The sequence below is a fragment of the Urocitellus parryii genome, chromosome 6, assembly GCF_045843805.1.
Source record: "Urocitellus parryii isolate mUroPar1 chromosome 6, mUroPar1.hap1, whole genome shotgun sequence".
In the NCBI taxonomy this organism is placed as follows: domain Eukaryota; kingdom Metazoa; phylum Chordata; class Mammalia; order Rodentia; family Sciuridae; genus Urocitellus; species Urocitellus parryii.
This window is the reverse complement of record NC_135536.1, coordinates 65,422,573-65,439,093: the sequence shown is the minus strand read 5'-3', so window position 1 is coordinate 65,439,093 and position 16,521 is coordinate 65,422,573. Positions and strand designations below refer to the sequence as shown.

Here is a 16,521-nt window from a genome sequence, read left to right as displayed (position 1 = left end):
TGCATAAAGTGCTTTTTCTTGAGACAACCAGCATCCTTTGGTATGCAGTAGAAGTATTTAATTCATACTTACTAGTTTGTAACAATCAAGTTGCATTAATATAATTAGGTTAATATTTACTGTTTCATTCAGGACAATGTTAAATGAAACTAGATTTTTTTAAACAAATTCTTAGTACACAACAGTGAATAACACAATGACTATTCATACTATTAGACCCACTTCCTTGATTTGAACTAAACTGCCAATCCACCATTGGTTTTATACTATCAATGCAAATGTCAACATAGCAAAAAAGGCAAATAATGTCTTATTACTATTTGCAAAATAACTTTGATTTTGTAAACCACTGAAAGGTTCTCAGAAACCCTAATGGGTTCATAAACCACACTTAGCTAGCAGTGATGTAAAGAAATGAACTAACTGGCATATGTTTCTTGAAAATCTTGTGAGTCAAAATGATGTATGTTGAATCTTTTTTTTATATATTTTCCATAAAGACAATATTACTGTTGTATTTTCATTCCAAAAGATCTGATAATTTATGTAAATGATTATCAGTATTATGCTTCAGTATTATAAATAGTTTACTTGGGCTCTGTAATCCAGTCTGATTCTTGGGCAGGGAACAGTTACTCTGATTCAAAATGAGAAAAAACTTCATGACATTTCTAGCTGGCCCTACTCACTTTCAGTGTGATTCTACTTTCTACATTTGAGTACAACTAATTTTCCACAGGAAATACACAAAGTTTTTTCTTAAATAATAATCTTTTTGTTCACAGATAGTTTTTGTTGAGGATATAGTAAGGAGGGCTCATTTTTAAAATTAGTTTGAAGCATTTAAAATTGGGGAAATTTCAAGGCTGGTGTAGCTCAGTGGTAGAGTAGTTGTCTAACATGAACAAGGCCCCGGGTTCAATCCCCAGCAAAAGAGTAGGGGTGGTGGGAGTTAACAGAGAGAGAAGACAAAGAAAGGAAAGAAGGAAGGAATAAATTTCAAGTAAAAGTGACACCTTTTTTTTTCAGAAGCTCCTTAAAACTCAGATCAACTTTGCTGGACTAGCACTGACATAAACCCACACTTAGTTGGCATTCTTTAGATCCTCTAGATTATTTACTCATTTACGTTCAATGCCTGATCCCACAGATTTGAGTAACCCACTTCTGCTCTAATTCATTATTGTCTAGTGTCTCCTCCCTTATAACAGCCTGCTTGTTTTATATTTGTTCTGATATGAGAGTGAAACATAATATTGAAACTTCAAATAAAAGAATTTCTTTTACTTTTTAATGAGTAAAAGACATAGCCCGTATTGTAGAACATTTCATTTTGATAAAACTGAAATTAGATAATATTATATTTTGCTATTAACTTTGAGTTTTTCATTTATTTTCATTTTTCTATAACATTCTGCTATATATTTAGGATTTTACATGGATTTGTGTCTTTATTTGTCTAAGATTCCCCTATGCTTTTATAATGATACTTAAAATGGAATGCACTCATCCCTTTGTAATTATTCACTATTTGTAGAATTTTGTTCATCATTGAAGCTAGGTATAACTTAACTATGAAATGTATAATTACCACTCTGAAATCTGAATTTTTAAATGAGATTTTAAACCTCTTAAGATAAAAGCAAAACAGAAATTATTAAGCATGTAAGTAACAATTTTATAGCTAGGACAAACTATAAGTTGTGTGTTTTTTTTAATTTTAAAATAAAATGCAAAAGTAATTTATATGCTCACTTTGAAAAATTTAGAAAATTCAGTAATAAAAAATGTATCCAAAAATGCCCTTCATTATAAAAAAACACTATTAAATTTTTGCTAAATGTCAATCTTTTTTTTCCTATGCATTCAAATATTTTGTCATAATGGAAAGGCAGTAATTAAGAGTTCAAGTTCTAGAGTCCAGTGGGCCTGGTGATGAATAACAATTTTATCACTTCCTAAATATGTGACTTTCAGAAAGTTATTCCACCTCTATAACCTGAATTATCTCATCCATAATATGAAAAATAATAATATTGATTGCCACAGCCCAGTATAGCATTGCACACCTATAATCCCAGCAACTCAGGAGGCTCAGGCAGGAGGATTGCAAGTTCAAAGCCAGCCTCAGTAACTTAACAAGGATCTAAGCAATTTAGCGAGACCCATCTCAAAATAAAAAAAAAATAAAAAGGACTTGGGATGTGACTCAGTGGTTAATCACCCCTGGGTTCCATCTTCAGTGCCAAAAAAATAATGATAATAATAGTGTTTACCTCATAGTATTATTTTAAGAAATAAATTTTAAAATGCAGATAAATTACTTAGCATAGTGTTTGAAATAAAATACTCAATGAATATTAGCTATTGTCTTTAAACTGTAACTTATCTTGTTCATTTAATATAAACATCTTTTTATGTCATGAACATCTTTATATACTTTAAATTTTCTTATAAACCTGTGCTCATTGAAACACGCCTGTATAATCCCAGCTACTCAGGAAACTGAGGCAGGAGGATAACAAGTTTAGTGTCAACCTGGACAATTTAGCAAGATCCTGTCTCAAAATTTTTAAAAAATAAATAAAAAAGGCTGGATTTATAGTTTAGTATCTTGATATTAGAGATATAGAAACTGAGCTCAACTAACTCTTATAAAGACATAAAAATTTTAGACTGGGACTTGTGCTCATTATTTAGTGCCCCATAGTATAATTATTTTAAACTGGTAGAGCATAATAAATAAATAATATTTTACAAAATAATAAATAAATAATATTTTACAAAATTATTTTGATTTTTAATTTTAACTAATAAATGTGCATAAATTATTCATTAGATCTTAATTTAGATATTTTGTTCTTTTCTATTTTCCTGTTTTAAAAACAATACTATTGGCAATCTTTTGGAAGTTAAATATTTTGGAGTAGTGTCCTAATTAAACTGAGCAACTTGTGTTAACTCTACCTTTATTGAAAGTATATGCAGAACTTCTAGGCTCATATAACTTACATGGATATCAATATAAATTATTTTTGCTTCTTTATGAATTCAACTTAATATTATATTGGAAGAAGCTGTTTCTAGCATTTGCATTTACATGATTTACTGGCAACCCCTTAAAAATTATGGACCCAAAGTTGTTTGAAAAGCTAACAACATTGAGTGTGTAAAATTATTGCACTACAAGACACTAAATAATGAGCATAAGTCCTAGCCTAAAATTTGTATGTCTTTATGAGAGCTAGTAGAGCTCAGTTTGTATATCTGTAACATAAGATACTAAATTAAATACGCTTTAAAGCCTGTCACAGGCCTGTAATCTTATTCTTTTGGCATAGTTCTTCCAACTGAATAAATATTCTTTTTAGCCCTTCTTCCTGATATTTTATTAATCTCCAAGTAATATAGAAAAAATAAATTTATTTTAGCTTTGCCTTCTATGTTAGTACATAAAGTTTGAGATTATCTATTAAATATATACTAATTTCCTTAAAATCTTTCTTATTTAAATCAGACTTGTCTCTGTTGAATGGATGTTGACTTCTCTTGGTATACCCTAGATTTTTGTTCAAGTTATAGGAAGCGAACTGTAGAAGTACAAGAAATAATGAAATTTAAAATTCTAGTTTTCAACTAGGTGTGGTATAACATGCCTGTAATCCTAACTACAGGCAAAACAAACAAATATGAGTTCAGCCTAAACAATTTAGCAGGAACCTGACTCAAAATAAAATTTTAAAAGATCTGAAGATATATATCAGTGGCAGATATATATGTTATTCATGTTTACCTAGCATGCATGAGCCCCTGGATTTAGTCCCAATAGTACCAAATAAACAAAAAACTAGCTTTCAGCTTTGGTTGCTATAAAAAAATTAATACTTTGGTAATACTTTCTGCAAATGCAGAAATAAAAATTACCTGTGACATCATTTCAGCAACAAAATTGATTAGATATAGTCATGATTTAAATCTGTATAATTAACTATCCATGTCCCATTGATGACTTTATTAGAGAGTATATCTCAAAACTAATCTGTAGATCTTCATATATTTAAATTACACATATTTTAAAGATTAGCCAGACATTTTCTAGCCCAAAATGTTAGGATTATCAGGTTTCCTTATTCATTCTATTTTTTATTAAGGATAAAACATATTAATTCAGAAGTTGACTCTGAATATTTTGTATTATACATTATATGTCAAATACTGTACTGTGTTGGGAATATAGCAATGAATAGGTTTATTTATTAACTCTGACCTCAAGAAGCTATAGTGGCATTGATACAAAAATAAAATATTTATAACAAATATGTCAGACAAAAAATTGATAGACTCAAAGAGTTTTTCTAATCCTGTAGAAAAAAATAATAGAATGATTAAAGGACAGGAAGAGGCATGCAAATCCCCTGTAGCCCCCTATAAAAATAGATAAAGAAACATATGAAAAAAGTACCCTAATTAGAAATTTCTGAAAACTTAAAACAACACAAATGTTGCAAATTGATAATTGTCTTTAAATTATAATTGTCAGTGCTATAGTGAGCAGCAACACGAGTATTCCTATTCACACAAGTAAGAAAATAAATTTATATAGCCTTTTAAGCAACGAGCATACATTGGCTTAAAATGTATTTATTTGTACTGCATACACACTCACAAAGAAGGTTAAAAGTCTTGTTTTAATATACTGCATTGTTTGTAGAAATTTATGCAAAAATTTCAAAGGTCATCAAAGACTATGTACAAGATTATTTCCCACATCGTTATTAATATTCATAAAAATGAGAAATAGCCTTAATGTGTATGGGTTAAATAACTTACAGATGCACATCTGTTATTCTGTAATCTTAAAAAAAGGTTATAGAATTTTTTTCTGACTCATATACAAATAAACAATAAATTTTTGAAGAATATATAACATATATACTCTTTACAAGTTATATATTTTAAGATGCCTAATAATTCATACCATAAAAAATAGGCTTTATATTTTTAAGCAGATAAAAATTTGTCTAAAAATACATGATTGAATTGATTCTGACTAATGTATAGGAAATAACTTGTTTAAAAGACTGATTTTATATAGACTATATTTTCTTGGAATCAAAGCTATTATAGAATTGAAGAATCACAATTATAAATTTATATAAAGTAAAATTTAATGACTACAAATGTTAATAAACAATGAGAAGTGAAAACCTTTTCAAAAGACAATTTCCTAAGGATAAAAATATATGGGAGTAGGAAGCGTATAGAGAATCTGTAACTTGTATGAAGATTCTAATTTTTTACTTCTCATTTTCTCCTTATTCTTTATAATGTTCCTTTTTTATGCTTTTATTTGCTTAGTTTTATAATCTCATTGTCTTTCCTCCAGAAACACTAGAGTAATTATTTTTCCTTGATACACTTGTCCTCGTTTTTTTTAACTTTTACTTATTTATTCACTATTTTTTACTTTGTTTTAATAAATCACAAATGAAACAGTTGTTTTACATCAGTTTTTTTAAAGAGCTGAATAATATAAAATGAATAATGTAGTAAAGTGTAATATTAACCAAAGCCCTAAAGTATACTTCTTTATTTATAGGAATTTGTTTAATGCTGAACCTACCCCACCCCTAGTATTGGGGATCAAACCCAGAACCTCAAATATATTTGGCAAGTGCTCTACCACTGACCTACAGCCCCAGCCCTAACTGATGTTCTAAGCAAAACTTTTTTAAAAAAATCTACTCCTTCAAATTATAGCCACCAGAAATAATCTATAGCTATATCAGTGTATACTCAGTGATATTAGTTGGAAGATAAGCAATTTTTAAGGAAAAAAAATTTATTTATCATTGATACCTATAATATTTTTAAAGCAGTGTATAATATCATATGGTTAAAATTTTGTCTCTCAAGGTAGATCTAAAAGTAAATTAGATACTTCTAAAAATAAGATGATCCAGTGTTTAGGGCAAACAAGAAGAAATGTTTTATCTATGCAATCTTAATCTAAATAAATATAAAATATTATCATGGGGAGAAAGGAGACCTACATTATTGTCCTTTCCATAGGCAAGAGCCTAAATTTAGAGGAAAGACCTGAAAGTGGAGAATTTAATAGCAGCTATGCTTTTCTTTTTAATTGATATGTTCAGAAACCCAGTGAACTGCTCTAGACATCAATTTCCTCATTAGTAAAACAAAGTATATAACCTTTTCTAAAATATTGTCATCAAACATCTTATAACTGAAGCAAACTGTAAATGTCTATGCCCAGTTATATAGGAGCCGCCTTACCATAACTGCATAAGCCTAATTTAATTTCATATTTTATTTTTTTAAAATTTTTAAAAAGTAGGCTTTCTACTCCAAAGTGTATGCTAATTTTAATGAAAAATATAGCATTTAATTTTTTTATTACTTACACAAAAGTCAGGGTGGCGTTAGTTTTCTATCTTAGTAACAACAGAAATTGTTTTGTAGTAAGCTCAGTTTTAGAAAAGTGGACTAAATGAAAGTGAATGGACATCATTTTAGATTAGGATCCAGGCAATTTCTTGTGTTACATGGTATTTCTAGAATTCATATTCTTAGAGAAAAGGTAAACACAAATGGCAGAATTATTTCACTAGGCCTCATCCTGTTAATGATCCCTGAATATAGCTGCATCGGTAATTAATCCATAAAGAAAGAGTTCCCAAATATTGCAAAAGAAATGGTGCAGTGTAGTATAGTATTTGCAGAATATTTCTAATGGACATTTTGTTTAAAATATTCTAACTAAGAGACTGAATAGATGATTGAAATGTTTTTGATCTCCTGGTTATTTGCTTGTAAGATTTCTTCAGTGTAGTAAAATTATTTCCATGATGTAAATATTCTAATAATCTCAACAGACTTGGTAATCCTCATAATTCTTAACATCAAATTCTCAAACTTGCTTCATATTGTAATGATCCTATTGTAATACAGGTTGACTACCAATAAAAATTAAGAAAGGTTAGATATGTGACTCAATGGTTAAACACCCCTGGGTTCAATCATCCCCTGTACAATAAAAACAAAACAAAACACCCCTAATCAGAAAATCTGAAATTCAAAATGTTCCAAAATCTTAAACATTTTGAGTGTCCTGTTAGGACTCAAAGTTTCAGATTTCGGAGTAATTTGGATTTCAGGATTAGGGATGTTCAACCAGTAAAATCTATGCAAATATTCCAAAATCCAAAACATTCTATTAAGTAGAATGACTTCTACTTCCAAACATTTTGGGTAAGGGATATTCAAGCTATGCAAACTATTTATCTAATGACAGAGAATGTTTGGCTTTATAGAACAGTATTCAAAAAGAAGCTAACAAGGTGAGGCTTGTACATCATCATAAAGTAAATGAATTCATCTTATCCAAATGCTACTCTTATTTTTGTTAATTATTGTCTGAAAAATTATCAGACATTTGAATTATACTACTCCATTATAATTAACCATTAAAAGTTGACCAGAATAAATGAGGATATTACATTTTAAACCTGTTAATTTCACTTTTTCCCATTACTCAAATTTGAGTTTATATTGACAAACCTTTCTCCAATTCTTTCTGAAAATTTTCAGTATTAGGTATTTTTATCTGTTTCAGGAGCCACCAAAAACAAAACAAAACAAAAAAATACCATGAAACTTGATATGCCACCACTTCTGGCTTTAAAAACCACATTGGTTTTCTAGTCTTTCTTTTGTAATAGTTTCATAGGCAGACTTGTGGTCAAAAAGTGATGTCAAGCATTAATAAATTGTTCCCAGAGTCTTTATATCGGTTCTATGATCTATTTTTCAAATTCAGAGTTCAGGAGTAACTGTCTTTTTTTCTCTTATAATTTATTCTTTAAATTTCTGTTCTTGTGCGTACATTTGGAACTGAAATGAAACAGGGAATTTTTCTTTTATATATAAATATATTAGCAGATAAAATTTGTTACATAGATGGAGAAATAGATAGACATATAAATTTACATCTTTTTATAAACATCAATTTTTTTTCTAGCCCCATTTATTTCTAGACCTATTAGGGAATACAAGTTCAAACTAGAAATCAGCAATGGTAGGTATTGTTCCTAGACTTGTAATTAGCCACCCCTGTAACCTTGAAGAAGACAACTCATGTTGCTGAATTAATACAATTTTAAGCCTTTTAGAAATAAAGAACAGTGTAGAAAATAGTCTGTACTTGTTATTGTATAATAATTCAAAAATCTTCACAGTTTCTAAAAACCTTTAGAAAGGCATTAGATTCTATTTTTATAGGAAACTATCAAGACTATATTTCAAATATTGTGAGTCTCCATTTAAGATGAGAGACAGCTTTCCAAATGAAGGTGCTCTCTGAGATTAAAAGGAAATAGCACAAGAAAGTGAGTAAATATTATGAACTCACTGTGAATTAACTCTCCCTTGAGAAGTCATCAAGTGTTGATGATCTAATTCATCTGCATTTTTTCTAAAATTGGCAATTCTGTTTGACTAAGAAGAGTGAGAATTGATGATTATCTTTTAGTCAAAACATTTATTTAATGATGAAACATTAACACAAACTATTTATATCACGTAAAACCAAAAGTTGATGTAATTCTAATGTACAAAGATGCTTTTTTTCAAAACAAAAATTCAGTTTTCTCATCAATCTCCTTGTGCTATCAGAGACATTCCTAAAAGGAATGAGACAATCTATATCCTGCTTCCAAGAAATAAACTTTTGTAGTTATAGCTAGTTTTCTTATTTTCAGAGAACACTTATGTTTTTAGATGATTTCTGGTATTACTTATTTTTCTGAGATTTTTAAAGCTAGGGACTTGGCATCACACTGATACTTCTTCTACTATCTGCTGATAAATAAGGAACAACATGTCTAACTTCACCCATGCTAGTCTGAATTGAGACCTTATTCTTCAGTTGCAGGAATTTATATTACAAAATCATTGGTTTCTTGCCTTGCATGTATCAAAGGTTCAATCCCTAGCACCACAGAAAATGAAGGAGAATAGGGAAAAAAACACTTGATCTGAAACTTCCACACTCATACACACTCTTTTTATTTTTTACTTTTTATTCTTTGGCTTGTTTCCCTCTTTCACCAAAACATTAGTTCTTAAGAGCTCTATTTATAAAACACCTCATCTAGAAAGATACTTTGTATTGAGAATCTTCCTTTATTCCTTGTATAATGGTATGGAATAAATTTTTTAAAATAGCAATTTTACTTTTCATTTTCACTTACATGAGGAAAATTCAGCTGAAATAACAGAAAGCTTTGAAGGAGTGAATCTTTCTAACATTGGTCTGGCATTAAAATTTTCTGGTTGGGCAGCACAATTGTTTAATTGGGAATCTCAGTGACAGCTGAACAACCTCAATGCTTGGGTCAGCAAGCAGAGGAGCTTCACTCTGTCTTCTATCAAGAATGATGCTTGTCAGGACTGATCCTTTTACTTAGAGAACACTCATGTTTCTAGTCATACCATTGAGGTTTTCTGGTATTACAATGGAATAGACACTTCAAGACTGAAAAAGAATAAGTGCATAGGTATATTTGTAATTCTTTGTTTTTTGTAAGCCAAATGCAAATGTAACACTACTGCAGATACTGCTTCATCAGAAGTCCCCAAGATAACCAAAAGTAAGTGCCAATTTCCTCATCTCAGGAATAGTGCCATACAAAGATTTAATTCTAGTGGTCAGCCTATTTACAAAGCATGTCATACAGCCTTCTGGGTTAATTAACTCCTTGGCCTCCTAATACGTACCTAAAAGAGTCAATTAATGTTTTTGCATGTATTACTTAATAATGTGTAGAAAAATTTTTAAGTTCACTTTTTCTTTATTCTGTCTTTTTTACCCATCTTCCCTCATTGTAGCAAATTAGACGGCCGGATGAAAGCAAAGGAGTTGCTAGTAGAGTTGGATCCCTCAAAGTAAATATGTTTCTAACATTTTTTGGCAAGATTTCGTCTATAGCCTACACTTCTTCCTTTTTGGAGGGTGGTGGGAGGAAGGGGGCTTTTCCATTTTTCACCATCCCATTTTTTTTATTTTAATTATTTTTATTGGCTGTTGGGTCATATTATTTTTTTTTGTTTCAGCTACACATAGAGCAACCAGCTGAAGGCAAGATGCCAAATAACTAGCTTTGAATGGCACCACAAACAAGAGAAAGGGCAACTGCCTCCTTACAGGTGCCTATAATTTGGGGTTCTAGAGTAAACCGTTCCTCTGACTGATGTCACTGATTGTGTGTTAATATCCTCTACACAGAGAACTAATATATTTTTAGAATGTTATTTCCCCTTTTAACATTTTTGTTTAAAAAAAATTAAATGTTATGTTAGTGTCATTATCAGCTATAGTTCAGTCCAGAAAAAAATCGTTGTGAGTTAATAATTGTATTGAATACATATAATCTTAGGAACTAGAAAAGAACTTTATAAGATGCTAGTTAGTGGGCCCACATATAGCTAAGTGTTTAAACACTCTAAATCCCCTTTTTTTTCTTTAAGTTTAAAAAAATTGATGTAACTATAGCCATTATCACAGGTTTATCTAAACATTTACCCATTCATGTATACAATATACAACTTGTAGATTTCTGATTTATCTATTTGCTAATGGCTAAATACCACTTGGTCAATATATCTTGGTCACTCCGTACTCTTAACATTTAATCATAATGAAAGGGTAAGCAAGTTCTCACCCTTAAGAAACAGACATAGTCATTGTTCATTTAATGCTGCCACCATAAATGCAAGTTAGAAAATTGCTGAACTCTAAAAACATGCAGAATAATCACCCACAAAGTTAAGCACTTTTTTATAACTCAATCCCATTTGCTTTACAGTAATAGTAACTGTTAATCAAAATACCAAATAATTCAATGCACTGAAGTGTCTTAAAATTCAGTAACTGCCTTGAGACTTAATATTGAGTCATTTCAAAATTTTACACACCTCTAATTTATTTCCATTTAGCAATTTATGAAACACAAACTTCTGCACTCTTTTCTCTTGTTGCCTCTTCTGCCTTCTTAGTTTTACTTTTTGTTGTTGTTTATTTATTTATTTGTGTGTGCACACACCAGTGCACATGGATGAAGGTGTGTTTGTATGTTTGTGTTTTTATTCCTGAAAAGCCATCCTCTCTGTTCTCTAACACTGCTTTATAGTGGGTAACTATTATATTAAAATGTTATTTCACTAAGGATAATCAGAGGGGTGGGAAGTGTTGATTGTATGCTTATTTCAAAAACAAGGCAACTTAAGATTATTCATTCAGGAAAATGTGATGATATATTAGTAGCATTCCTCACTGTCTGCTTGTGAGGTATCATATCTTACCTTGTCTTTAAGAGAAGATAATTCCATTATTGTTTAGAATATGGATTATGACAGATTCAAGTGAGAGGGTGCAGTACAACATTTTTTAAAATTATGGTAGTTAACTAAGGAAAAAATGGCATCCATAACTGTAGCATCTTTTGCTTTAAACTGGATTATATGTGAAATTGTGTGTGTGTGTGTGTGTGTGTGTGTGTATGTGAGATTATCTCAAGTTCACCTTTTGGATATATAGAACATCAGGTTATATATGTGTGTTTATTACTTTTAAGTGTATATACAGTATAATTATGTATATACACATATATGCTTAAGAACAAATTGACATATTTACAGTTTCATCAGTTATTTCAATATGGATGCAGCCTTAAATTTTAAAAAGTATGTTTGAGAAACAAAGGCAAATTTCATATTCTTTAAATAATTTTACTCAATATTTCTGCCAAATAGAAAAATTTAATCTCTTGGGAATTATAAGGATAGTCATAGTATTTGTTTACATTAATGCTGGGGAGAAAAGATACTCTAATTTAAAAAATAAAGTAAAATGTTGGCTTCTCAGTCTTGGGTTTGTTAAGCATGTATTTCTTATGTTATACAAAGATCTTTGATGCTTTGAAATGTTTGCCAAAGGCAGTGAGAAATGTATAATGCTATGATCTTATTTTTAAAAGGAAAAAGAGGAAAACTGAAAAGAGAACAAGTTGCCTTTTCAATTCATTTTCTGATGTTTACATGTAGCTCCATCGAAAGCTGGAGGAGCTCAGAGATCACCTAGAAGGCAATGTGAAAGGATACTCTCTCAGAGTAAATGTACGATTTCACTTGATGATTTTTTCCCCCCTTAAACTTCTGCTGACTGGTAATTCCAAATCTGACTGGTTTGTCCTCTCATCTCCATCTTTTTTACTTTCTGTCTCTTTCCCCCCTCTTTTTTTCTTTTCTAGCTACAGCATCATGCTCACATTGTAAAATAAAGATTATATTGGCAGGATAGAGGATGCTTAAGCCACACTAACATTGCAGTTGATTTGATAATATTTTGGCCCCAATGCAAAATAAAAATTTTCAAAATCATTGCTTCTTTTATAGTAGTACACTTTTCTGATGTTATTTTCAGGGGACTTCTATTTGGAGCTTTTCCATTAACCATTTCTTTTGTCCCTTGTTTGATGTGTCAGCAACATTATAAATTATGTACTGGACCCAAAGAGTAGAGCTTTGATTATTCAATTTCACTTTTCAAGGAAAATGATCAGTGTTAAAGTATCATAGGTAATCAGACAAGTAAGTAGGCACATATATTCTGAGTTAATAGACTATAATCTTAACTCAGATTTTTAAAATAATTATGTCATTTTTTGTTTTAAAATAAGAAAATTAGCAGCAATTCTCTTCACCAGGAACACCTTCATGTAACATATTACAAATTCTTGAGCTAAAGGTTCATATACCAAAGACAGCCTTTGGAGGAAAACAATACCCACAGCCGCTCAATCCTGTACATATCTTATAGACAGTACTAACACAGTATTTTTCATGACAGATAATTCAGGCTTTTAGAATGCTTGGTCTTCCTTTTAATGTATCTCTTGAATAAAAGTAAAGTTAAAATTTTCTAAAATAGTATATTATTTAAATACAGCAAAATAATTAAATTATTAAACTAAATAATTTATGACTTAACCTTTTCATCCTGTTCCTGGGATTTCTAAAAAGTTCCTGTTAATCTAGCACCTCATATACTTCCCCAAAGATTATTACCATTCATGTAATTCATATTGCCATAGTAATTTTGTTATTTAAAAAATAGAATAAAAGTTAGGAAAATGGTAATTCTCTGAGATCTCAGCCTCTTTTTAATTATATTCCATGTATAATTATGTATGTCTCCATATTACATTTCTGATTACTAAAGTCTATAGTGGTTTTTACTAATACCAGTCATTAATTCTGATAGCTAAACAGAAAAAGAAATTGTACATGTTCCATTTCTCTACTTTTTTTGAGCCAGTCCTTTTCTATGTATATTCTTAATAGAATCTGAAAGACTGTCCAAAATCAGTTCCTAGAATCTGTTACACAGTTGTTAAAATTAAAGAGGTTATTATGAATTTTATGACTAAACATATCTGAATACTATCCTAGAAACCTCTAAAATATTCCAATACGTGTATTTTAGTGTCATGCTCTTCCCTAACCAGTCATGAGAACTGATATTTTTCTTTTAGTCAAATTAAGACTAGAAAGTCAGGACTTGCTAACATCTACATGATAGGGAGTTGGTGTAAAATTAGGATTAAATTACAAGTTTAATTTCTGTTTTAAGCACTTGTACTGCTGTATAATAACTAGTCTCAACATCTTCATATTTTGTTCCATTTCAATCAGAAATACTTTGTTCTGATTACATTTTTACAGTAAAAGATTAAATATGGGATATATCATTCTAAGGGATCTGTTAACTACCAGATTTAGAAATTTCAACTAAGAAAACTTGCAAATCAAAGTCTCAGCTAAGTGTTCAGTTTCTTTACTTTTTAATTCTTATTACCCAAGTACACCTCAAGTATGCCATGTATATTAAAAATTGTTGCTTAAAAATAAAGTTATTCTCAGAATCATAGACCAGATTAAACAGATTTTGTTTCTAAAATGAAGTTACAAACAGTGACCATTCCATTCTGTGGAAATTTATTGCATGTGTTCACACAACAAGAGTAAGGATTTGGATACCTTTCAATTCATAGAAACAATACGGAATAATTTCAGTAAAGTGAAAGTTTCAGAACCAAGTTGCCAATTAAACATTTTATTTAATAGTTGGAGAATGTGATACATCATTCAGAGCTGTGGGACAGGATTTAATTAATCATTGATGCATCAATTTATATGATGCATAGTGTGTGTGTATGTGTGTGTGTATATATATAAATACATAATTATATATAAAATATTAAGTGTATATATGTATATATATATAAATATATACATACACACACACAGACACATTTTTTTTCAAGAAAGAAAAGAGCCCTGCATTCTCTTGATGAATGATCCTTGTAATTTTTGGGATAATATTGTCTTATTTATTTCTCATATGAAAACACTTTTCATTTTACATTGACTCTTCTGTAGCAAAAAGTAGGATGTATTAGACTCTTGGTTTCTGAATTAAGAATGAATCATCTTTTTCTTTATATTTATAGAGCAGGATATTTTGAACCCTTAAATGGGTTTTTAGTGATTTTAATAATAAATGTTAATACATAAGCAGTATTTGCCTTATTTAATAAGTGCAAAAATTTCTATAAATCCTTAGATTGATCAATGTGTTGAGAGTAATGACTAAAGAATAAAACAACATAAGAAAAATCTTCCATTTAATCAAACATGAATCTTGTAGGGAAAACACAAATGTTAATGCATAGTATCAAAAACCAGTACAGACAGTGTTAAGATAGAAAAGCACAGAATAAGATACTGCAAACTAATGCTTTGTTTAGATAATATAATGCAAGGTAAATTTACAAGGAAGTTATTTAGAACTTGGAAGTTGGGCTAATACAATGATTTACATGACTGCAATTTTTTTAGGTTTCTTGAGATCAGCATTTTTACTTTAGCCTTAGTTCTAAATTACTTTCTTACAGTTTTAATGAATAGGTTATTATCTTTGGGGATATTTGCACTTTTATATTCATTAAGTGAGTTCTATAACTCGGGTCAGCAAATCATCCTGTAGGCCAAATCCCATTTTTTTGTAGGCCCATTAGTTAAGAATGATTTTTTTAAGAGAGAAAGAGAATTTTTTAATATTTATTTTTCAGTTTTCGGCGGACATAACACCTTTGTTTGTATGTGGTGCTGAGGATCGAACCAGGGCCGCACGCATGCCAGGCGAGTGCGCTACCGCTTGAGCCACATCCCCATCCCTAGTTAAGAATGATTTTTGCATTTTTAAATAGTGGGTGTTGGAGGATCAAAAAAGAACATTTTGTGACATGTAAAAATTATATGAAATTCAAATTTCAGTGTCCAAAATTAAAGTTTTAATGAAACACAGACATGCTTATTCATTTGCCTATTATCTACATCTTCATCTTTGTTTCATTTCATATTCAACTCAGTTGTAGCTTTTGGACTGCAACAGAGAGAGAGTTGAATAGTTAAAGAAGAAATTTCAACAATGCACAAGGCCTACAATATTTTCTTTCTGATCTTTTACAAAAAAAGTTTGCCAAGATTTGCTATAACTATGTAGTGTGTCAATATAAATTGACATAAACTGGGTGTGATGGCACCTGCCTATAATCCCAGCTACTAGGGAGACAAAGGCAGGAGGATCATAAGTTTGAGGTCAACCTCAGCAACTTAGAGACCCTATCTCAAAATAAAATAAAAAGGCCTGGGGGTATGACTTAGAGATAGAGTGCCCTTGGATTCAATGCCTAGTACCACCAAAAAAAAAAAAAAATGATTATAGTAGACACTGTAAAATATGTTCATTTTAGAACTTGAGGAAAGGAGAGCCGCTCATTTTTCTGGATATGGTTTTAAATTATTCTGCATGGATTCATGTTTAAAAGAGTTAGTCCCCTGAGATAGTTTATACACACACACACACACACATATATATTTTACTTTTTTTTTTCTATTCTCTCTTCACATACTACCTCTCCCATCCACCACACACTCACACATACACACAAAGTAAATCTATGGAATTACCATTACTGAGTCTTCAAATATGAAACTATTTCTGGACACATTGCTGGACATCTGTAATCCAAGCAACTCAGGAGACTGAAACAAGAGGACTGCAAATTTGAAGCCAGCCTGGGCAACGTAACAAAAGACCCTGTCTCAAAATAAAAAGTAAAAAGTGACTGAGGATATAGCTCAATAGTAGAGCACCTCTAGGTTCAATCACCAGTACCAAAGAAAAAGAAAGAAAAGAAAAATATTATTATAAAGAGTATATATTATAGATTCTTCTCTTGATGAGAGAAAGGGTCCCTGTGGGGACTTAGAATATAAAACTAAAACTGATTCCTCATATTCAAAACTTATTAAAAATGTGATGAGTACTTTTTCTGTATATATTGCATTTTTTAAAAAAAAGTTAATTCCCTGAAG

At 30.3% G+C, this 16,521-nt stretch overlaps 1 protein-coding gene across 5 annotated transcripts in view; it reads left to right on the top strand.

Annotated features, from left to right (window-relative positions):
- The window catches only part of Gphn (gephyrin), a 602,355-nt gene that overhangs the window by 367,381 nt on the left and 218,453 nt on the right, over positions 1–16,521 (top strand). For 2 of the 5 annotated variants that reach the window (XM_026385121.2, XM_026385119.2), the window contains one exon: positions 9,910–9,966. The exons of 2 other annotated variants lie outside the window; for them this stretch is intronic. In XM_026385121.2, coding sequence (XP_026240906.2) covers positions 9,910–9,966 — 57 coding nt within the window. Of the gene's footprint in view, positions 1–9,909; positions 9,967–12,123; positions 12,196–16,521 lie in introns of all 5 variants that reach the window. One more of the 5 variants, XM_077799519.1, reaches the window with a different exon arrangement.